This window comes from Alosa alosa, chromosome 5 (genome assembly GCF_017589495.1).
Source record: "Alosa alosa isolate M-15738 ecotype Scorff River chromosome 5, AALO_Geno_1.1, whole genome shotgun sequence".
In the NCBI taxonomy this organism is placed as follows: domain Eukaryota; kingdom Metazoa; phylum Chordata; class Actinopteri; order Clupeiformes; family Clupeidae; genus Alosa; species Alosa alosa.
Window position 1 is genome coordinate 21,039,408 of NC_063193.1, and position 24,572 is coordinate 21,063,979.

General features: G+C 42.0%; 2 protein-coding genes across 3 annotated transcripts; one reads left to right on the forward strand and one right to left on the reverse strand.

The window, feature by feature from the left end:
* Window positions 1-16,550: 16,550 nt before the first annotated feature.
* wdr54 (WD repeat domain 54) lies at window positions 16,551-20,531 on the reverse strand. Its single transcript, XM_048244497.1, has 10 exons — window positions 20,404-20,531; window positions 19,544-19,838; window positions 19,363-19,425; window positions 19,203-19,269; window positions 19,035-19,091; window positions 18,780-18,907; window positions 18,550-18,650; window positions 18,225-18,387; window positions 17,548-17,622; window positions 16,551-16,797 (listed from the first exon to the last, which is right to left on the reverse strand). Exons 2-10 carry the CDS (start codon window positions 19,766-19,768, stop codon window positions 16,666-16,668), a joined length of 1,011 nt encoding a protein of 336 aa, XP_048100454.1. The 5' UTR covers window positions 19,769-19,838; window positions 20,404-20,531; the 3' UTR covers window positions 16,551-16,665.
* Window positions 20,532-20,604: 73 nt separating this feature from the next.
* On the forward strand, window positions 20,605-22,606 carry LOC125295239 (uncharacterized protein C2orf81 homolog). Of its 2 annotated transcripts, none has more exons than XM_048244499.1 (4): window positions 20,605-20,743; window positions 21,166-21,407; window positions 21,522-21,716; window positions 21,833-22,606. In XM_048244499.1, exons 2-4 carry the CDS (start codon window positions 21,171-21,173, stop codon window positions 22,265-22,267), a joined length of 867 nt encoding a protein of 288 aa, XP_048100456.1. In that variant the 5' UTR covers window positions 20,605-20,743; window positions 21,166-21,170; the 3' UTR covers window positions 22,268-22,606. The 2 variants fall into 2 exon arrangements, with proteins under 2 accessions (XP_048100456.1, XP_048100455.1); XM_048244498.1 differs by having other exon boundaries at window positions 20,613-20,743; window positions 21,145-21,407.
* The last annotated feature ends 1,966 nt before the right edge of the window (window positions 22,607-24,572 follow it).

Genomic DNA, 24,572 nt, shown 5'->3' on the forward strand with positions numbered 1-24,572 from the left:
CTTTGCTGCAAAAACAGAACATGTTCGAACAGTCTGCCAACGGCACATCACCTGGGATTTCAAAATGTGTTTTCACACTTATCAAAGCTAGGCATGCTTTTTTGTCTATTCGCATGACGTGCGTGTGCGTGAGCGTGTGCGTGTGTGTGTGTGTGTGTGTGTGTGCGTGTGTGTGTGCGTGTGTGTGTGTGTGATAGATCCTCCAACCTCCCCAAATATCTGCCAGAACGAACACTAAAAATATTCATTGTCACATCCCAATTCTACCATTAAAATCTGACTAAACACTAACAGTAAACATGACTCATGTTTCATGAGAGGGAACAACGATATATCAATTTAGGGTTGATTAGTTTATCAGAGTGTGCTTTTTTCTAACTCAGACAAAGATCACCAATTGTTTGTTTCTCTGATCACTAATCAGTGTGGTGTTTTGGTTTGGTTTGTTTTTTTGGTCCATTTCCATTGACATTATACATAAGCTAGTTGGTTACTGGCACAACATGAGGGTGTTTCTTTTCCCATTTATATTTTAACACAAGGGAATCAGGGAAAAGTTGTTTTTGATTGCCACAATTTTCAATAAAAAAATGCAATTGGATATTAACAATATGGTTTAAATGTCAGAAAGTTTGGTTAGAGTGTCTATCATATGTCATATGATTTACTTTCATCACCTCTCCCTCTTGCCATGTTTACCTAATTAACAGAGGTGGAAAAAGTACGAAAATATTGTACTCAAGTAAAAGTACCAATACCTTGATGAAATATTACTCAAGTACAAGTTAAAATACCGATCTGAAAATGTACTCAAGTAAAAGTAAAAAGTAGTTCATTTAAAATGTACTTTAAGTAAAAGTTACTTAGTTACTTTTTTTTTTTTTTTTTGGGGTACCAGAACAACCAGTTTTACCTGAGACTTTCTAATGAGGAGATACAGCACTCAAAAAATCCTCCATAGTAATGCATGTGGTTAGTTTGTAACGCCAATATGGCAGTTGTCTACACAAATCACAACCCTTCCACGGCAAAACGTCGACATGTAAATACATTGAGCCAATCATGTGGTGTGTTGTGAATACATTGAGCCAATCATGTGGTGTGCTGTGAAGACATCGTGTCAATCATCTGTTGTGATCTCAAGCTGCTGGAGCAAGATTGGTGTCGGAAGCCCACGCGACACGCATTTCTGCCAAAATAGATGCAACGATAAGTGCCCAAAAAGTGTTGCAATATGGGCCGAAAGTGGAGGTACTTGCCTGATAAGGACGTTGAGAAATGGAGATCTATGTGAAAAAATCACCGGAGTTCTCCTTTAAGTTTGAGCAGTAGTTGATTTTCAAAGTTAGTTGCACTCATCCTTGGGTCGCTTTGCAGTGAACAGTAATCCAGCACAACTGAAAAGCCCCTCACAAGCAGCTGAGGCAGGCAGGCCAATGTTGAGTTGCAGAGTTTTTTTATATTTGGAAACGAGCAGAAGGTTCAGCAGATTAAAGGGCGTCGAACTGGGGGGGAAAGTGGGAAGGAGAGGGCCCTTGAAAAGTGGAATACAGGGGGCACAACATTTTCACCAGGCATTAGTAATAACTCCGGTAACCCACACATAAAAATCCAAACAACTCCATAAGTAGTCATGTGTAATGAAGTGGAATAACACAGGAAAAAAAGTATTGAACACGCTAAAAAAAGCACTAAGGCAAGGAAAGGGAAGGAACCAGTAGTTAGAGAGTAGTTATCCTTTCTATTTGTGCAAATTAATATAAGCTTGGTTAGTAGCCTACATATTGATGGGCTATAAAAAGGTTTTTCATTACCAAGGTGTCACACAAGAAACATTTCATGATGGATAAAAGCAAAAAGCTCTCCCAAGACCTTTGCAACCTTATTGTTGCAAAACATATCAATGAAACTGGTTACAGATGCATTTCAAAACTTCAGAATCTTCCAGTAAGCAGCATGGGAGCCATTATCTGCAAGTGGACGAAACATCACTGCATCATCAACCGGCCTTGCACAGGATCTCTCGCAATATTTCTGACCAGGGGAGTCAGAAGGATAGTCAATTCCAAGAGCCAAGGACCACTCGGAGAAAGCTCCAGAAACACTTGAAGGCAGCCAATTCAATTAAATTCAATTACCCCTGGAATCTGTTTAGAACAATGGGCCAAAATCACACCTGATACTGCAACTAATACATTTTGTCATACAGGAAAATGTCTTGAAGCTGTCTTTACAAACAGGCTTTTCCACAGAGTGTTGAAGAAAAATCTTAGTAGGCACCTTCAATACTTTTTTCCTGTGTCATTCCACTTTAATACACAAACTCTTATGTTTGGATTTTTATGTGTGTTAATATAATGTGTGGTGAAAATTTCGAATAGACTCACTGGAAGTTTAGGCTAATTACTGAAAAAAAATTTGCCGCTCAATACTTATTTCCACCATATATTTATTTTACCTGAATATTTTAACTTCCAAATGAAATGTCAAAATGAATGTCAGACGAAATGTAAAGTTTGACTGACTGGATTTTGTAAACAAAACATAGTGAAAACTGTCTAAGGTCACTCTCACTCTCCCTAGCTAAAGAGCTAATGGTTTTAGTCCGCCTGCACAATTCATATCTTTTATTTATTTAGTTGAGCATCGCTAGTAGTGGACTGCTAATTGTTTTTTGCTGGTGCAATGTCTTTCTCCAAGAAAGCCAAGTCAAGTTACTAAAACAAAGGCCAAAACAGGAAAAAGAGAGACATCAAAATGAGGGGAAACAACTGCTAATAAACTTTTTCCAAAGAAAGGTGAGCACAAACGCCAAAACACGAAATCCCATGGTGTTTGCTTGAATATCGCCGCAAGAATCAATCTTGAATTTCCCCTTGAGAATCAATAAAGTATCTATCTATCTATCTATCTATCTATCATTGGTGCTAAACGAAACTGAGACAACCCATTGGAATAGCGGAAAATACACTTTCATAGGTTAGGCTAATCTGATGCATCTCGCGGATCCAGCTCCATCTCCATCAATTTCAGAAAGACTGCATGGCCAGCTTGATTCATTAGTTGTAGGCTATATGCTGATCATTATCACTAGGCTAGTGGTTTAGGGCTGATTTTTTTTTTCTCTCCCTTTCTGTTTTCGTTAGTCTTAACTTTTTTTTTTTACTCACTCAAGTAAAGGATGGGATTTTGATGTAGCAGTACAATACTTCACTCAAAATGTAATCAAGTAAAATTTAAAATACCCGATTTTATAAACTACTTAAAAAAATACAAAATACACAGAAAAACTACTCAATACAGTAACGTGAGTAAATGTATTTCGTTACTTTCCACCTCTGCTAATTAACTATAACACACTGGCAGGCAGTAGTAACTCATTTTGGAGCCAAAAACAGAACTATTTGTAAAATAATTATTTTCAGCATAGATAATTTCGATGAGGTGTCCAGAACAACATACTAAAAGTCCTAAGAACTCCTAGTTATCAATCCAAGTAAAGATGTGTGCCAGTATAAGGCCAGACAACAATACACCCCTATGAGACTATTTTCCCCCTTTACGTCTATCAAAATAAAACTTTATACAATGAAAGTATCCATGAAAAGTAAAATGTTTTGTATTACAAGTTTCTTCGAAAATTAATTTGAATATGTAAATGAGCAATATACTAATCGCATATGCCCAAAATACACCCTAATGGGCTCCTTTACTCCTATCACAATCAAACCTCACACAGTGAAAGTATACATGAAAAGTACAATTTTTTTAAGTTTCTTGAAAAAAATCAATTTTAAATATGCAAATGAGCTCAACACTTGACCTTAAGAATTGATTGCACAATCTTGCCTCCAGTTGCTTTCTAAATTCTTTTTATTATTATTATTTGCGAACAAGCCTTGCCTGATGACATTCCCCCACAGATAAGAGGGGAATAACTAAGCAAAGAACAAACCAGGAGCTGAGGGGTTGCCAGAACCAAGAGCCACAGAGAAGGGCTCCAGGATCCAGGCTGGATTTTTTACAGAAAAAAAAAAAAAAAAAAAATTAAAAAGATAAAAGAAAAAAAAAAGAAAACTCCCCTGTTGTTGCTACCTTGTCATGATGGGGAGGCTTGTGTGTGTGCTTCTGTGACCCTGAAGACTATACCAGACCGGCGGGGGTTATACCCCTGGCAGGTACTACCAAGCCAGGCAGTTTTCAGGTTAGAGGCCAGTCTAAAAGCAGCATTTGCATTGCCATCACCCATTGGCAGTAGGATGATCGGATGAAGATTTGTCATACATATGAATGGTATTTCTGCCTATGCAAATTAGGACATATTCAATAAGTGTGGAGCCATGTGCATATTCAAATTCATTTAAAAAGAAACTTGTGGTACAAAAACAGTTACTTTTCATATATACTTTTACTATGTACAGTGTTATTGTGGCGTGTTTCGGGCAAATTCGATTAGTGCATAGCTCATTTGCATATTACAATTAATTTTCAAAGAAAATTGTAATACAAACACTTTTACTTTTCATGGGTACTTTCATTGTGTAAAGTTTAATTTTGATAGGAGTAAAGGCAAAATAGCCCCATTGGGGGTGTATTGTTGCCTGGCCTTCGTGGCACACATCTTGGATTGATGAGAATTTAACATATTTCCTCAACTAGGATTTCTTAGGACTTTTAGTATGTTGTTCTGGACACCTCATAGAAATGATCTAAGCTGCAAAAAATCATTTCACAATTAGTCTGTCGTAAAACGCTACTTTGCCTGGACTATGATGTCACATGGTATCAGTTAATGTTTTATTAGCCCTTGAACTGTTTTCTGCATTAGTTACATTAGTTCAGTCCACTTCACTAAAGCCCCACTTAGAAGCAGATGAGCAAAGTGGAAATGTGCTGGCGTTCCATTTAGAGACTCAGATGTGTTTGATCAGTTACATCACTGCCTCAGTCAGGACAGTCAATTGTAGGAAGCCCACACACAACTAATGTCTGGATCTGTGTCATCACACAGAAGCCACAGGGTTTGGCCACAGAATCAGGCAGTTTAGAGAATGCCCATGGTTGTGGAAGACTAAACGGAACTGAACTTTTAACAAACCATAGCTAATTTGCTTTGCATGGTAAAATCTTCAGCTCAAAAGTTCAGCTCAGCTCCCAATATTGTGATAACATCACCTTCCCTTATAACACATGACACGACACAGTTATGACAAATAAACACATTGCAAAAGCAACAAGATCTCACACACGGAGATCTATCAATCTATCAATCTATCCATCTATCTGTTCATCCACTTGTAGCTGAATCTGGTGCACATTTTGTGGGAGGGAGGAGGGGTTGTTGATACATCATATCTTACAAAAGCATAACAGAGTATCATAGACTATCATCCGCAAGCCTGACTTCTGACCTACGCCAAAAATGAAGTAACTTCAGGCCTCAGCTGGAGTTGAGTGTCAGTGTTTGGGTGCATTCAGCAAGCATGTAAACATATGTGTGTGAGCGTACGTGCGTACGTGTGTGTGTTTATGACCAGGTTAGGTTTCAGGACATTGGAGCGTGATTAAAAGCTGGGAGCATGCGGTGGCTTGTTTTGCCGTAATGGGGAGCATAGAGGAGCCTAGGCTGCAGATGAGTGACATGACAGCTGGGACAGGACACACGCACACACACACACACGCACGCACACACACACACACACACACGCACGCACACACGCACACACACACACACACACACACACACACACACACACTCTCTCTCTCTCTCTCTCTTTCTCTCTCACACACACACACACACACACACACACACACACACACACACACACACACACACACACACACACACACTCTCACACACACACACACACACACACACACACACACACACACACACACACACACACACACACACACACACACACACAGGCCATGGTTCCTGGTCACACACACGGCTCCTAATGACATATAATGCTATTCTATCTAATCCATGAAGGCCTGTTTGAAAGCACATGGACACAGACAGACACATGGCCCCTCTGCTTTCCCAGGACCCATCTGTGTTATGGAGGGCCATAATGCTGGATTCACTTTTTGGATGTGACAGATAACAAATAACAAATGTGGCCTTCCCATGCCCATGTTATTGATCACTTGTCTATTTATTCCACCATTGTGCTGTCCAGGCTAGTACAGAGCAGGGGTTTGAACCTGATATGCGCAGCTTGGTCGCTGAGAGCGATTGGGTTATTCAAGGAGAGGCGGAAAAACGGAAAAATAATTCCAGTACACTTTTAGAAAACAATAAAGTGAAAAGCGTCAGAACATGTCATTCATTTCCAATCAAAGTTTGGTGAATCATGTCAAAGCAACTGAAGAAGTTATTACTATAAATGTGCCTTTCTGTTGTTTGGCCTTTCCACTGACTGACCCAAATCCATTTTAGTTTTGTTATCATAGTTTGTATAACTATATCAAGGTAACATAGTTTATTCCACCTTTGTGCAAAAAAAACCCCTTAGGTGTGCTTATGTTGTGCCCTTGGTAAGTGGTTGACCCCTTGGTGGCCTTGATGCTAACATCACTGGCTTGCTGCCCTGTAGGAATGTCTGAGAAAGAAATATTGTCTGAGGATAATGGAGACTTTAGAAGATATTGCTGCCAGACATTGCTGAAAAGTGACACTTTCGCAGTCTTTCCCACACCACGCAACGGAGCACAAACCTCTTACATGGCTCACGGAGATATGTCTTTGAAAGGACAGGACCTTTCTCTACAGTCATATGACTTATGGCCATCTCTTCAATGAACAAGCCTTGTGTCACATGCAGAAGGGTACGTGCACCGGGACACACTCCACTATTTAGTATAATGAACAAGACTTCTGCGTCACTTGTACCTCTGCAATGTTCACGTGATGTACCTGTGACTAGTGGACACACTGTACCAGATATGGGTTTATTTGAAAAACGTTGCAGAACATAGGGTTACCACACATTCTGGTTTTCCCGGGATTGTTCTCTTTTTTAATGTCTGTCCCGGAAAATTGATAATCTTTTCGGGACACCAAATGTCCCGTTTTTTGGTGCAGAGGACCTTTTATTTTTTTTATGTATTCCCTAGTTTCACTTTCAATAAAACCTACGTTCCACTCCTGCAATCCTACTATTTTTCTTAAGTTATCTTACTCTCCTCATTTAATATTACACATGTCCACAGTCCTCCTACTCACAAAGCTGGTAAAGATCTTGATTTAATTCTGGTACGTAACTGTAATACAGACAACGTTTTGGTTAATCCATTACATGTATCGGATCATCACTTTATCAGATTCTCTGTGCGTCTCCTGGATAACCCAGCAGCTCCTCCTCCGACAATTTCGTTCCGGCGTAATCTCAGAAGCCTCTCAAGCGACCTTTTTGCACGATTAGTAACATCTGCTTTACCTACTCCTAGCTCATTCTTGGCACTTGAGGTTAATGACGCTACAGAGACTCTCTGCTCTACACTGGCATCTTGTCTGAATGCAGCATGTCCTCTTTCCTCAAGACCTACTCGTTCTAAACCTCGTCATCCATGGCTGACGAACAGTATAGTCTCAGTACGAAAGGAACTTAGAGCTGCTGAGAGGAAATGGCGTAAATCCAGAGATGGAAATGATCTTAGTAACTACCAGTCTTTGCTGTCATCCTTTTCATCCACTGTTACACTTGCAAAAAAGGCATTCTATCAAAGCAAGATTGAGAGCACCACTGACAGTAGAAAACTTTTTTCTACTTTCAAATCTCTTCTCAATCCTCCACCACCACCATCAACTACTTCACTGTCAGCAGATGACTTTTTCATTTTTCACTGAAAAAGTTGCTAAAATAAGTGCTCAGTTTGATGCTCCTATAAGGAGGGCTTTGCCTTGTGTTAGTATGACCGCATCGTTGGACTCTTTCTCTCCTCTTGATTAGGAAACAGTCTCTCAATTGCTTCAGCGAAGTCGTCCAACAACATGCCCATTAGATCCTGTCCCGTCCACTCTTCTACAGTCTATCTCACCTGCTGTTCTACCAGCAATCACACATGTATTTAATGCTTCACTCAGTTCTGGAATAGTTCCTTATTCTTTTAAACAGGCTAGGGTTACACCTCTGCTAAAGAAAAGTACACTTAATCCAACTGAGGTGAAGAACTACAGGCCTGTCTCCCTTCTTCCTTTCTTGTCAAAGGTTTTGGAGAAAGTGGTCTTCAAGTAAGTTTGTGACTTTCTTCATCAGAATAATCTACTAGACCCTATGCAGTCTGGTTTCAAGAGTGGTCATTCTACTGAAACTGCTCTTCTGTCTGTGACTGAGGCATTGAGAGTAGCTAAGTCCTACTCTCTAGATTTATCTGCAGCCTTTGATACTGTTAACCATGACATTCTCCTATCCATACTATCTGAACTGGAAATTTCTGGAAAAGCTCTTGACTGGTTTGAATCTTACCTTAAAGGGCGTTCTTTCAACGTGTCTTGGCAGGACAGGTATCTAAGTCTCATGACCTCACCACAGGTGTGCCTCAGGGATCAGTATTCGGACCCTTGCTTTTCTCTATTTACACCACTTCCTTAGGTGATACCATTCGCTCCCATGGATTTGACTATCATTGTTATGCAGACGACACTCAACTTTACCTGTCTTTCCCACCTGAAGACTCTAGTGTTTCCCACCGGATTTCTGCATGCCTTAAGGATATTTCAGCCTGGATGAAAGATCGTCACCTTCAACAATCTCTCAAAAACAGAGTTTTGGTGTTTCCAACTAAAACAGCTATTCCCCAACAGATTAACATCCAGCTTGACTCAACTTCACTGACCCCAACTAGATCGGCACGAAACTTGGGCGTTGTAATTGATGACCGACTTAACTTCTCTGAGCATATAGCTTCTATTGCAAAATCATGTCGGTTTATGCTTTACAACATAGGAAGATCACACCTTATCTGACACAAGATTCCACACAACTTCTTGTTTAGACCATCGTCATCTCTAAGCTGGACTATTGTAATTCACTATTAGCTGGCTTACCCGCTTGTGTAACAAGATCATTACAGTTGATTCAGAATGCTGGAGCACGCCTGGTCTTCAATCAGCTAAAGAGGACACATGTAACTCCTCTCCTAGTTACTCTCCATTGGCTCCCTATAGTAGCCAGAATTAAATTTAAATCTCTCACTTTGGCCTATAGGACACTAACTGGATCTGCTCCTAGTTATTTTAACTAAATAATCAAGTCTTACATCCCCAACCGCCCACTGCAGTCTTCTGGTGAGCGTCTGTTGTGTCGACCAGTCATGAAAACTGGGTCTAATTCCAGACTCTTTTCTTCAGTGGTTCCATGTTGGTGGAATGAATTGCCCAGTGCTCTCCGTTCCTGTAGTAGTTTTGGGTCGTTTAAGAGGGGTCTAAAGACATTCCTATTCAGCATATACTTAATTGTTTAAGCGCTTATGTGTTATGGTTTGTATAATGTTGTTTTATTTTAATTGGGCTGTTAATTAATTTGACATTATTGTTTTTTATTGATATTCTCCTTAATGTAGTCTTAGCATGTCATTGTTTTTATATTATTGATTGAATGGACATTATTGTTTTATTATTGCCTTTCCCCTTTTTTTATTGCTTTTTATTAGGCTATTGATTGAATTGATATTATTGTGTATTATAACTATTCTCCTTATTATATTTGACCTACATTCTAATCTGTTCCCTGTTCAATTTTAAATATTATTATGTTGTTTTGTATTTATGTGTCGCCTTGGACAAAGGCGTCTGCTAAATCCATAACCATAACCATCTTAATTGTATCCTGCTGTCGGAGGCAGGCATGCGCTTATTTGATTGATGTAATGCAGACCTGCGAAACAAAAGTTTACCTTAACCATCAGAATCACCTATAAACTACCGGCCGCGTGCAGCAAGCATGTCCAAGAGAGTGAGTGCGTGCGGGTAGGCAACAGATTGGAGAGGGTAGCCTACAGTAGTAAAAAATAAATTTCGGTTTGATAAAATGGGGCGCAAGACGGAGGAGGATATAGGCCTACAATCAAAGTCAGGGCCAGCGGCGAAGAAAAAGAGATACACAGTAGGCCTACACAACGCCGACAGGGTGAAAATGGGTAACTTTTCGGAGTGGGTAGGCTAACAACTTAATATTATGCATAGTATTGTTAATGTTTTATGGATTAGCCTTGTATCTTAAATGAGCTGGTGAAGGGCATTATAAGAATCGTTTAGACTCAGCAACCTTAAAGTGACAATGAATGCACCATAGTTGAACAGTATAACATTCGCAGCATTTGTTAATACATTATTATTTAAAACCAGTAATAGGCCTAGTATAATTAAAGGCATTTAACATTAATCAAAATCATAACTTTTTTTTTTTTTTTTTTTTTTTGGGGGTCGGCAATGAATGTCTCGGATTTTCACAAATCAAATGTGGCAACCAGAACATGGTTCCTTTTCTAACATGTCTATTCTCCCTCTATAGAAAAAAAAAGACTTTGCAGGGGAAAAAAGACACTAGTTCTCTGACAACTGCTAATGCGCTAATCCGGACTGAGCACAGCCAGAGTGCCCTCTACAGCTCTGAGGGCATCTGTGTGCCAGAGATGACACTGAGCCCACTCTGAGCCCCCTCAAGCCCACGCCGGCCAGCCTGTCCATGCCCTGCTCTGGGTGGAGTGGGCCAGTCAGAGGGTCGAGCAATAGAACAAGGAAACTGATGGCAGGTGCTGTTGTGTCTTAAATCTCATAGAGCCAATATTGCTGTTGACTAGAAAGAAGACAACTGTATACAGGAGAAGATCTTAAAGAGCACTGTCATGGTGTGGCAATCAGTGGAATGGTGGATGCAAAGCTTTATAAGCTGATTTTAGTAAGAGGAAAATGGCATTTGGAGTCAGTTGCTCAGAGTCAGAACCAAAGACAGTCTATATGATTTTTTATGGTCCCAACTTCATATCTTTCTAAAGAAAAGCAAAAAACCATGAAAGGATAGTTCCATTGCACCATTGCATCAACACGAAAGAACAAATGGGTACCAGGGGCTGAAATTGCGGCAGTGAATTCCATTGACTTCAGAAGGTGCTGTCTGTGCTGTCCCCATCTACCGCTAAGCCCACTGTCCACTGCTAGGCAACACTGTTTGCTCACAGATGGCAAAGGCAGCACATGTTTATCTAACAAGACTTTACCCAGGACGGGATGCGCACTCTAGTAGACCACTGACATCATTTAGAGAGGGAGAGGGTTCGGTGAGTGCGTGTGTGTGTGTGTGTGTGTGTGTGTGTGTGTGTGTGTGTGTGTGTGTGTTTGTGTGTATATTGTTGGGACACTAATGTGGAATTTTCCTCTTACACACACCAAGCAAGTCTTGGCTATGGCTAAATCTATGGCTAAAGACTTTATTTCTAAATGCTGACTGGACTAACAAGTAATCCTGTGCTAAGGAGTGGCCTAATACCTTAACTATAGTTGTGATGTTTGCTAGATACTAAAGCATGTGTCATAGTTTTCATATTCTCTGTGAGGATACTTCTATGCAAAAGCTGCAATACAGGCAAAACAATGCAAGCAGGTATTTCAGACAGGCCTTGCCCTCCATATTGTCATCTCTGAATGGTCACGCGAGTCATGAATAGTCCAAAAATATGCAGACGGCTGACATTAAGCAATGAGTCAACAAGAAAAATCCCTCCCATTTATTCAAATTGTTCTAAACACAAAGAAGTAAACACGTTTTCTTTTTCTTTAATCAAAATGACAGATGACCATAAATTGTGACACCCAGATCCACCCAACAACCTCTTAGTCAACAGCATTCTGACAAAATCTGTTGTGAATTCACATTCACATCCACAAATCCACCACCCTCTTAAATAATAACACAGGTATTACAGTAGAGTGTTTGAGACAGGGCTTGTCCTCCATCATGAGGCAATGGCGTTAAGATGACTGCAATTAGCATGAGGTGTAACAGCTTGAAGGATGAGTGTGTGTGTGTGTGTGTCTATCTTTGCAAGGTTGTGTGTGTGTGTGTGTGTGTGTGTGTGTGTGTGTTTGCACAGTTGTGCACATAAGTATGTGTGTGTGTGTGTGTGTGTGTGTGTGTGTGTGTGTGTGTGTGTGTGTTTGCACAGTTGTGCACATACATGTGTGTGTGTGTGTGTGTGTGTGTGTGTGCACGCGCAGTGCACACATGCCTCTCGAGGGGAGAGGGAAAACTGAAATAAACCAAATGAATCATCGGCAGAGTGTCATGTGACAATGGCACCTTCCCGTCATCTATCCCTCACTGCATTCCAAGTTCTCTCTCTTTCTTTCTCTCACTCTCTCTCTTGGGACAGACAGGCTATGAGAAGTCCCCAGAAATTAATTTGGTATAGACATAAACATATGCTTAGGAGGGTCTTAGGACAGATATCCAATAGAGCACCCACACAATTTACCCACACTAACCCTATAGGTTAACCCTGGACAGGCTATGTGCTACACGGGAGAGCTGCTTGCCTCATACCTTTGTGGCCTATCGGTACAGTGGCAGACAGGGTAGGTATTAGACTGTCTATCCCCCCGCTAAGGAGCCTGCCTGAAATGCTTTAAACAAAAACCTTGGCAGGAGTCAGATCATCTTCTTCCACAGTCACTATGTTTCTGTCTCATTACAGCCAACCTCAGCAGTCATGCTTGCCTTGAGCCTGCACCACCAGCTGTGTTTGAACAAAGTGTTTTTTAATATTGAACAATGCTTAAATCTACCAGTACTTGTGCTATTGTAAAAGAACAAATCCTTTGAGATGCTCCTGCACACAACTTAAGACATTTCATTCTACTTTAGCTTCTCACAATCCCAGTGGTGTTGACCTCAACCTGAAGAATGGGCTGTGTTTTTCAGGCACACAGGAAAACTTGGTGAAGACTCCACTAACAGCTTTTCTCTTCTTCCTCTGTAAAATGCCTCGTCATCTTTCTCTTGCCCATTGCTGTTCCTGTGTTCCATATTTTCTCTGCCCTGTCATGGTCCCTCACATATTCATTTGATCTGAGCATTCCTCCCTCTTCAAATCTTACCTCTTAGATACGTTCATATCTTGGCCTTGACCTATCCTGACAGATTTTTTCTTCCAATAACTATTAAATCACTGTGTACCTGTACAATTATGTATTTATTACTGCTGAAAATGTAAACTGCTTACTACGTATCCAAAGGAGATGTTTTTTCCTGGATTATCTAAGCTTACTCATCAAACGAATCCTCATTGCCCAAAAATGGGTCCTCAGTGAACTAATCAATGCAGTTTTTGACCTTTATCAAAGGATTCTTAAAAGGTTCAAAAGAAGTTCTTCCATGTAGATAAGCAAAATTGGGACTCAGGAGCTGATCCAGGAAGTGTGTCTGTTGGCTGTAACAGACATGTATTGAACCCCCCATAGGATCAAAGGCTAAAGGCACAAAAGATAAAACTGTAACTATGGACCGTCACAACACATGACACACACATGTACCTTGTCTTTTTTTTATGACTTCCATATGCAAAAAATAAATAACTTGAGGTGACACATAATGGCATTTGCCCAGTGGCACAAATGGTGGGTATTTAACCGAGGTAGACAGGCCGAGAGGCCTATCGAAACAGAGATCACTATTGAATTTGCATGATGGTGTTAGTTACCTCAGCTGCCTGGAAGCACAGTGACCTTAAAACCCTCTCTCTCTCCCTCGTTCTCTCTCTCCCTCGTTCTCTCTCTCTCCCCCCCGGACCGGGCAGTGTTACATAACCCCATTACAGCTCTAGCCAGCCCAGCCAGTGGACAGATAGGACAGATCATTGACGTTTGCACCCTTAACCCCTCCACCAGCAGGCGCAAAAACTCCACACGGACATGCATGCCAACACACTCACACACAAACTCAGACAGACACACACACTCACACACACAGACCTACAGACAAGACATTCAGATACATTCATCCACACACAGGGAGAGAGATAGTGTGTGTGAGATATATATATATAGAGAGAGAGAGAGAGATTGAAATCAGTCTATAAGGCTAAACAGAGGTGAGGTTTTAGGGCTTAAAGTGCTGAACCGCATGCTGAGGTGGCGATGTTGGCCTGGCGGCCTGGCACAGAGCAGACTGCCTGACAGCACATGACTGCACCAGCGTGTTTACTGTCATCTCCTGCTTAAGATAACCTTGCAAGATTGCGCTGACCTCGGAACCGCCAAATGGAACATCCGCATGTTAAGCAGTCCTTCTGACCCACACAAATCAGTGACCCAGATTACTCGTATTAACCCATGACACAGTGTTTCACTTGTTGATGTCATTAAAACATTTTGACGGCCATAAAATACTGACAGGACAACAGGATATGCTGACAAGTTGTTAATGGATTGGCCTAATGAAGATCTCCCCCTAGTGGCGTCTGTTTCAACTGCAAGATACTTCGCCAGCCCATTGAGCAACCAAGGGTTTTACCATAACAGTGCTTTTGGGGGTGGGGGTTTTAATACCGGTAGTTTTTTCTAAATTACTTCTGTTAACTCTGACATCATGCTTACAAAACAATTAACACACAGGCCTAAACAGAAGCACTTAAGCCAAAGTGGTACATTTTGTTTGCAAAAAGCTCTTACATGACAAAACTTTTTTTATTGCTTACTAATTGTTCTTTATTTTTAAATGATTTTACCTTGTGTGTTTTATGTTTTATTTTTATTATGTTCTTTACCTTTTGAACTAGTCTTTATTGCTTCTATGCTTTTATTTGTTATTATTGTTTGGTTTTGTTCATGTAAAGCACATTGAATGACCTTTGTGTATGAAATGTGCTTTAGAAATAAACTTGACTTGACTTGACTTTTAAAACATAGAACAAATACAAAGTATGTGCTTTCATTCAATCATTACACAACGGAGAACAAAATACAATATGAGGAGAATCCACCTTAATTTTTGCTGTTTGTGCCATTTCTTGATGGTATAGGTATGTCTACAGACAAGCATACCATAGCATAAAGTGTATTCATTCCTCCAGAGATGTAACTGTCAGACATGTAAAACCTGCAGAAAGCACCTAGAAAAGACAAATTCATACACTGAACTGAATACTGTATAAGTTCTATACATGTGCCTCTGGCCTCTTGATCCATGCTTGCAAATAGCAACAAATAACAGAGGTGGTATCCAGCGGAAGATTGAATGATTGATAATGAAGAATTGTGCAAGGGAGTGTCACACAAGTTCATAATTTTGAAAGTAATATATTTTAGCTGTGGGTAGTTTTCCATTTGTTCAGCCCAGTTAATCCAATAGGGTTTGGAGTCTATGAGAGCTATGTTAAATGTTTGGAAAAAGTGAGTAAAAAACATGTGAAACCGATGAAAAAGCATTAAAACATTTGTAAGTGACTGCTGTGCTAAGAAGGTGAGCAAGATCAAGTGGATCCCAGTATCATTATGTGCATCTTAGCAATCTAGAAAAACTGTCTGAATAGCATATTAGAAAAAAGGTCTGAATAGCTTATTAGAAAAACCACAGCCTTGATATACAATAACATTTATTCACATTAATGCAACCACATTCATTATAATGTAACATCAATGGTCTATGAAAACTAAAGAAACACTCAATTCTGGAATGCAAAAGTCATAGTACTCAACACATACATCCATAACATGTTCCACATAACATTTGGTCTTAAGTATCTCATACTCCTCTGTGTACACACAACTCCTCTGAGTACTTCTTTCCTTTACAATGAAATTCAGATAAATAACAGGGGCTTGTGTAACACCTAATAAATATTCCTCTTTCCAACGGCAACCCGAGCCATGTTGGGACCTGGAGGTTGAATATGCACACTGCTGAATGTTCTGTTCTGTGCATTTACGTCACACTCTAAATCCTCTGACCTTTCACATGTATTACAAGAAGTGGACATTCTTTACTGACCTTTCCCATTTCCTACAGACAATGGCCTTGCCTCACAACTAGCTGTGCACACCACAAGGGACACAAACTTGACCTCTGACCTATAATACATGGCCTTCCTAACAACATCAGTCAGGTGAGGGTTCACACCGGGAAACAAGAGCAGTCAGCAGCAAACTGGAGGTGTTCCTCCACCAATCAGAAGCCTTCAAACATCAGACAGTTTAGGCCAAAAAGCATCTCTTCTTTCATGGTACTGCATTAAAAGTAGCAATATCCATAACAACTCATGAAACATGTAGTTTATTTGAGAGTTGAGAGCAATGTTTCTAGATATGCCTTATTCCAACATCTTCAACTGCAAGTGTCACTAGTGTGTGAGATGAAATGTCTGATTGTCAGGATGCCACAAGTCCAGTGTTTCAAACCATTTGAAACATCTTCAGAATTCTTGTAGAAAATAATGATGAATTGCTTTCAAACTGAGACATTGAACCATGGATGCCAAATAAGGCAAGTGCTGCTCAGTGCTAACTGATCAACCCTGTGGCTTTCTCAACTGACAGATACCTGTGTATGATGCTTGCTCTGGCGTGTGTGTGTGTGTGTGTGTGTGTGTGTGTGTGTGTGTGTGTGTGTGCGTAAGTGTGTGTGTTTTCTTTGATACAGAAACATGTCTGCCCATGTGCCCTCGCTAGCCCTGTGTGTAGCGGATGATCTCGGTGAGGTCGTAGCCCGTGACAGCGAAGGCGTAGCCGTCCCCGTCACAGAACTTAGCCCCACAGATCTGGGTGTCAGTCACACACTCGTTGTACAAGTGCTCGATCTGTGGGAGGGAAGCAGGGACAGAATAAGACTGGCTGACCGACTGCACCCTTCACAGGAGAAACACAGTGTTGTAGTGTGAAGAGTACAAACAGTTGTATGGTTATAAACATATATATTGAAACATTTGGGGGCAATACACTGAAAATAAGGGCAATATGTATATTGCTGTGTCAAGCCCATGCTAAGATAAAATATCTCTGGCAGAACTGTGATTCAGCTCTTTGGTGTCTAGTTGGATAGTTCCGACTATCAATCACAATCATGGAAGCAAAGACGGGTGGTGGGTGGCTGCTTAAGACCAGTCGTTAGAAAAGTTTATTTGCTGCAGCAAGTTTGATTCCCACAGGGTGGTGTCAATCATGTGTCTGAGCCAATCAGTGTAGTGTTTTAGTTACTCTGCTCATAGGTCATGAGCCATCATGGGTGTTAGAAAGTCAGGTGACTGAGAACTGCATTATAATGTATGAAGATGTAAGAAATCAATGCCTGAGCTAAAGTAGCTGGCATAACATTGGTCATTTAAATGAATGGGAGAGGTGATCCCATTCCCTATTGTCAGTACAATTATAAAATACCGGATAGTCACGGACAGTATTTCCCAATTCTGTAAACAGTAAAAAAGAAAACTGACCCAAATTAAACCTCTCCTAACACTGCCAGAAGACAAAAAACACATACATCAAAACCCATCTGCTACACAGCTACAGCATAAACTGGAATATGATAAAAGGTGCTGGACTTGGCTCACCTCTACATTGTTGGTCTCCGGAGTCATGGTCAGGTGCCAAACTCTCACGAGAGAGTCCTCAGCTGCAGACAGTAGCTTTGAACACACACAGAGGAGCAAAAAGTCAGATTAAAAACAGCTCTGAAAGAACAGCAAGAGAATGTTCACATCAGATGGCTTCACCTCATCCCTGTAAATGTCCATAATCAAGCGGCTTAATCACATATGGGCAAATATGTGGTCTTAATAACAAACAGGAACAAAAGAACAAAATAACAGATAGCAATTTGTGATCAAAAACAAACAAATACAGTGTAAAAGAGGAAAACATATTAGATAGAGAATCTTAGATAAGTCTCTGTTTGACTTTCAAACAAAACAGAGAGCTAGCTCGCTACTTCCTCCCCCTCCCTCCCGTGCTGCACCCGTGCAATTGAAACTCTCCTAAACGCGCATCTCGTATGTGATTTGCTGGAACAGTTTGTTAGGTTTTTATGGGCTAGGTTTACCCAGGTTGATTTTGTTGCCGTTTTTGGAGCCTGGGCTGTCCACAGAGATCGCGTTTTTCAGGACACAGACAGCTAGCAGATGGTTAGGTGATGTTTGCAGTAAATGACAAAATGTTTTAGCCTAAAACACGCGTGGCACACAGATAAACCGAAACTGCAACTTTGGTTCGGTCAAACGGTCTCCCTCACCAGTCCGGTGAAAGGGGCGATGTCCAGTGAGTAGATCCAGCGAGCGTGTGCGTTGATCTCTGCGTGGAGGATCCCTGTGACGGCCTCGTAGAGACGGATCTGTCCCGTGCCGTACCCCGCCACCACCGTGCCTTTCCACAGCTTCACAGAGGAGCAGCTCATACTGCAGAAGACATGCGGGATTTCTCTCACCAGTCAATAATGACAGACATTATAAAGGCAGGATTATGAGAGATTATATGACGTGTTATATGACAGAGCAGAAACAGCAAAGTGCAAAAATACATTTTTGTTGATGCTGACAACAAAAGGGTTTCTCACTTACTCAAAACCTGGAATCTTGTTGAGCAGCTGGAAATCCTCTCCTGACTTCCACACACAGAGAAGCCCTGAATCATCAGCGCTAACCAAATCAGCTATGCACTCCTGTGATTGACGACAGATAAGAGGTTAGGGCCACGAGAGGGCCAGGGACACTGACACTTTTCAATCGTTGTAACATGATATACTATAGCCAACACAAGGCTAACAACAGGCTAATGAAATGCAACACACCAGGCTGCCGGAGCATTCAGATGCCATGTCTGTGATGGACTCCTTGTGCTCTTCAAGAACTTCAGACAGGGTGATGTTGCTGCCTTTGCTGGGAACATCAAACACCAATACAGACCCAGACGAAATGCCTGTGAGGTGGCAAGAAAGGCAAAAAACAGTGAATATGAATATCATTGTTTATTGTGCTTCTTCCTTTTTTTTTTTTTTAAGAGACCATTAATTTCCAAGGGTGTCTTGCTGGAAAAGGTAACTCACCGACACATATGTACTTTTCCCTGACTGCCGCAATGCCCCGCGTAAACACTGCCTGGGCTACGACAGAAACAAAAGCCATTAATACTTCTCAGATCAGCGCACACGCAAGGAAATGTCAGCATAGCTGTCCACAGAACTGTACAGGTGCAGGGGTTGTGTGTAGCTTACCTGTGGGTGTTTCAGGAGAGTCCAGCGCGTGCCAATACACCATTATTGACCCGTCTGACTCATACATCTAGGTGGTTTAAAAGAATGAGGGGTTCAGTCAATCAACTCAGAGGACAGATGGTGCTCAGTCATAAAACATAACCAACCCAACACATCTCACCTGTATCCCTCGTTGGGAGGTGAGCACAAGGAGTTCACGGGAGGGAAGCACACACCATGCAGCCTGATGGAAACAAATACATGATACACTTACAAGTCACAGTGATATTACTATCATCATCAAAACAAGTGGACAGTCCTGTCCCTGCTCCACACATAGCTATCAGGTTGGAACATCTTGCCTGCATGATGAGGGAGGAACTGGTGGCGACGGAGCCCTCTTTGGACTGTAGCTGACGGTGCGAGTAGTTGAGGCCATCCCAGGAGGCGCTGACCATATTCACCACGTTGGCGTGCACCACAGCGAAGTAAGTGAGAGAGCGGGGTGCGATTCGCAGCACGCTCAGGTTGTTGTACAGCGCAGAGGCGCTGCTCTTGATCTGAATGCTCTTTTCTTTGTGATACATACTGATGCTCTCTGTCGTTAATTTCAGTGCGAAGAAGAGTAACCCATTTTGAATTCAGCCACGTCGAAATCTGTAATTGTAAAATAGAAAGACCATTCCAGTTTGTTAGAGATCTAGTCAAAGGTGTTTACAGACCAGCAAGACAAATCGGATTTAATTGCCTGTGATGTTATCGAACTCTGGGTAAGGGACTGGCTTTAGTTTTAGGGCTATTTACAGGTTGGCCACAAACGTTAATCTATTCAAGCTAGTTAGCCTACAGCCTTAATACTTATCGGCTAACATTGCCGAGTTAGCTTTCATGACTGGGTTGTTATAACGTTAACTTATCATTACCAACCAGAACATCATCATCTTGCCACAGAACCCAGAATAGTTCGGGGAAAAAACGCACTTTGTTTTTTTGTGCACTTCATGTGAACGTTACCTTTAACTATGTTATCATTCAAGCAACAGGCTGCCCTACTGACAAGTTAACATTGGTCGTCTTGCTTGCTTGCTTGCTTGACCCATGTAGCAATAGCATAGCTAACGTAACTAGTAGTGTCTACAAAATCAAACTTATATCTTAGCTTGCTTCCTATCTAGATGTGAAAATAGGTTAGTCACACCGATAAAATAGCTGATAAACGTACCTGAGCTCGTTCGAGTAGACCAATATTTGTCAACTAGCGTCCTTCGCAGCCATAGTTACCAATCCTCTGGCTCTGGGAGAAAGGAGGCTGGGGCTGCAGTCAGTCAGTGGTGGGAGCGGAGCAGAGGGATGTGACGTCTGTTCTGTTTACTGAACCCCACTGGCGTTCTGGTGCTTAGCAACCAGTGCCTAGGAACCATGGAATTCCTCGTCTTTGCAGGAGGAAAGAAGTGTCGGGCTAGTGTGTTAGCCATGAGATCTAAATGTGTGAGAAGGCTTGTAGTGTAAATCTATCAGCGGTTGCGCAACCCATCAACATCAGATTCCGCATTTAATATAAGGTAAAGTACACTAGCTGCTTACAGTTGTCATCAACAGGGAGTAGGCCCTACCTTGGGGTTGTTTCGTAGCCTATCTTAATAGCCTAGATGCTAGCTGCTACTGATACTGTGATAACAGTAGTTTTTCTAAATGTGGACAGTCTAGAGTAGCCTACACAGTCTAGAGTAGCCTACAGAAATACCAAGTTGCTTTAACTAATTCTTCTCGATGAAGCAATCAGATGCACATCACTCTAACATTTTTGGTCAAAATTGGTAGCTTAAAATGAACAAAAAAAAACCTGTTTAAGAAAATCAGACTATAGGGATGTAAAGAAGTAGCCTAAGCTTATTATGATCGAAATGCATTTAAAAGTAGGCTACATTAGTTTAGTGGCTGCTTTTTTCTTCCCTCTAAATAGACAGGTGTCCCCCTCTTTCAGCAACAATGTCTCGAGCTGCATCCAAGAGTCGTGCTGACAAGGGGCGTGGTCCTGCCACCCCTGCACCTCCTCCAGCAGCCCACAGCCAGGATGTTGTGGACATCGTCCCAGGTCGCCTCACGCAGTCCTTCTGGATGACCATGATCGCACAGGAGGAGGGGGAGGAGGTTGTGAGAGATATCCTGGACGACTTCATGACTCATGTCATGGAAAAGTGCAAGGAAGTTTACCTGAAGCAACAGGTAGTTGTTTTAAAGTGAAGATTTTTTTTGCTCACACTTTGTTTTAAAACTGTTAATCAACTGATGCAATCAATTGAAATGTGTGTTTATGTTTTTCCTTAATGTGGTGTTTAGCTGATTCCATTCACCGTGTCCCGTGCCAGGGACACATTGTTAGAGATACTGGAGTGGCGGTTCTTGGTTCAGGATGCGGGTGAGCAGTCGGACAGCACCTGGAAAGAGGACTCGGAGCCCCCGCCTTTGCTCACGGACTCATGGGCCCAGGGCTGTGTGTCTGTGACGCAGCGCAAACCTGCTCCTCCTCAACAGGTACGACTCCATACCCAGTGACTCCAAACTTGTCTATCCACAGTGTGCTGTGTTCACATGTCAATTATTTAAAGTAATTAAACAGCACTGTTTGTCTCCTGATGTTTGCTTTGCAGCGGCGGACACCAGTTCCAAGTCAGCAAGCTAGGAGGAGGAGCCAAAACTCTACGGCAGGTGAATCCCAACAAAAGCCATCAGGAGCAGGGAAGAAACAGAAAGATCCAAAAGCAAATGCCGAAGCTAAACCAGGACCTGCCTTGGCTTCCCAAACTCAGCCAGATAAAAAAGGTCTCCTGCCTCTTGCCATGACCTCTATCAACTCTCAAAGGAACAATCTGGGGCCTGGCAGCCTTTTCCCACCCATTACCAGTGTGCCACATCACATAGACCCGTCAGCTGGAGTGGAGGTCAATGGACCACTTCGCTCCTACGTCAGCCCTTTGAAAGACAACCTTCCCCAACCACAAGTGGCAGAGTTTAGACCAAATAAGAGCAACTCACCACCCTCCTTGAAATTTCTGAATCAGCTGCTTGCTGGGACCACTTCATAAATTGTTGTCCCACTCAAACAGAAGAAGTTAAAAGTCAAGACATCAAAAGAGGTCAATTGGTTGTGTAGCTGTCAAGTTCATTTGTTATAGTAAGTAATTAATTACACTGGCTTAAATGATAATCAAATGCCTTCTGTCTTAACAGGACATATTATACCTGTCACTGTGTGAGTGTGGTTCTTAGGGTCCTCAAAAGAATATCAGGATGTTTTCCTTTAATGTGAATGTCAGACTAGCCTATTTGTTTCATTTTCAGTTGTGAACATGAAGCAACAGCATGTATGACTGTATGTTTGTTTTCCAACCTAAATAATAAATAAAATTCTCAGTTGATTATTATCAGCTTCTAGTTTTGACTTCTTACTTTTCAAAACGTTAAAAAAGTTAGATTCTTGAAACAAACCTGCAAGCATCCTGAATTGTAATCTTCAATTGCGCACAACCCTTCTCTGGTGTGCATCCGCATGTGGATCTGTAGAATGCTGCTGGTGGATCCGTAGCATGCATCTGGTGGACGTGTCCGGCTCGTCTGTGGAACGTCTTACCACACAGCTCACACTCATGAGGGTGCAGTGTGGTGCGGCTTAGCTAGTGAGTTTCCAGGCCCTTTCAGTTTCAGAACCTTCCTGTGCTGTGTGGGTGTGCTGGTGGCTCTGAAGATAGGACAGGCACACAAACTTCTTGGAGCAGTGCTTGCAGGTGTAGGTGCGTTCTTTGTGTGGATCCTGGCATGCAACTTCAGTTTGTCAGGCTGGCAAAAGCATTTTCTCCACACGTTGCACCTAAACTGTAAAGACCCTGTGCGAATGCTCATGTGACTTAACTTTCTTTTACCACAGTCCTGGCAAGTAGAGGGAAGGCTCATCTCATGGATATGCACATGCAGACTTGCAGGTGGTCAATGCAACGGACTCTTATACCTAAAGAAAGCAAAGCAAAGCAAAAGCAATTTAGAATCACTGGGAAAATATTTCAGGTGGAAATCTGAAAATAAGGTTATCACACTTGCCTCATTCAGTGCATGTGTGAGGCTCCCTCCTCTGTGTGTGTGAATGGTGATGTGAGAATCCAGGCTAAGCAGAGGCCACACACTTTGCATTTGTAAGGCTTGAGAACACTGGCGAGTGAGGTGGGTCTCAGGGGCACCTTAAGCCCCTCTTACTTAGTTTACAGATAAATGGGCTTTTATCAGTGCACATTTACGCATGGTTGGTCAAAGCCACCTTTGTGGGGAAACCCATGGCACACTTGCATCAGTGAGGCCAGCGATCTGCGTACACTTGTTGATTGTGGCTCAGGCATGGGCGGATTATGAACTTTCAGGCCCCTGGGCCCAGATGTATTAATGCCCCCCACTAATTGTCGCATATGTAGGAGGGGGGGTTTGGGGGTCCTCCCCCAGAACATTTTTAATTTGTTTGATGTGATTTCCTGTATTCTGGTGCATTTTGGGGATGGCCAATACTAAATTCAATCAGATTTATAGTCTATATCCTGATTTGTTGATATTGAGGCAATGATTCCATGCAATGGCTTGGGCTTCAGGGCCCCCTGACCCCTTGGGCCCCTGGGGCCGGTAGGCCCATGCAGTAATCCATCCCTGGACTCAGGAGGTCTGCCCTGCTCTGCAGGGTGACCCCACATGCCTGATATGGCTGCTTGCCCTTAATCCACTGTTAGAGAGTTATGTTGTCTTCAGGCTGTCAGATGAAATCACTGTTCTGAAATTCTGCTGGGATCTGGACAGTCAGATTCACAATCCCAACGCTCTAGAGCAGTGTTTCTCAAAGTGTGGTCCGGGGACCACTGGTGGTCCGCAAGATATCCCAAGTGGTCCGCGAGCAGACGTGGTAAAAAATAGTATAGATGAGTTGTTTGCAATATTGAACCAACTTGTATGTAAACAGTTCTGCAACACTGCCTATGTAAGATATGCCCATTTAAATCATATGAATCCTCTGACACAATAAGCAAAGTGCAAAGACAATAAGCAAGGTGGTTCAGTGAGTAGGCCTATTGTGTCTATTAGCTAGGTGGTCCGTGAGGTTTTTTTTACTGGTTAAGTGGTCCTTGGTCTGAAAAAGTTTGAGAAACACTGCTCTAGAGGTTCTTGATTGATGTGGGTTTGCGTTTGCCTTATCATTATTCCCCATAGTCTGAACAAACTATTATGCTATTATATAATGCTATTATATCCTCTACATACTTACAGCACACTGCCCCCACCTACCCACCTACACACTACACACACACACACAGTCACTGCTCCACTCCCCTCCCGCCCACACACACATCTTCACTGTCA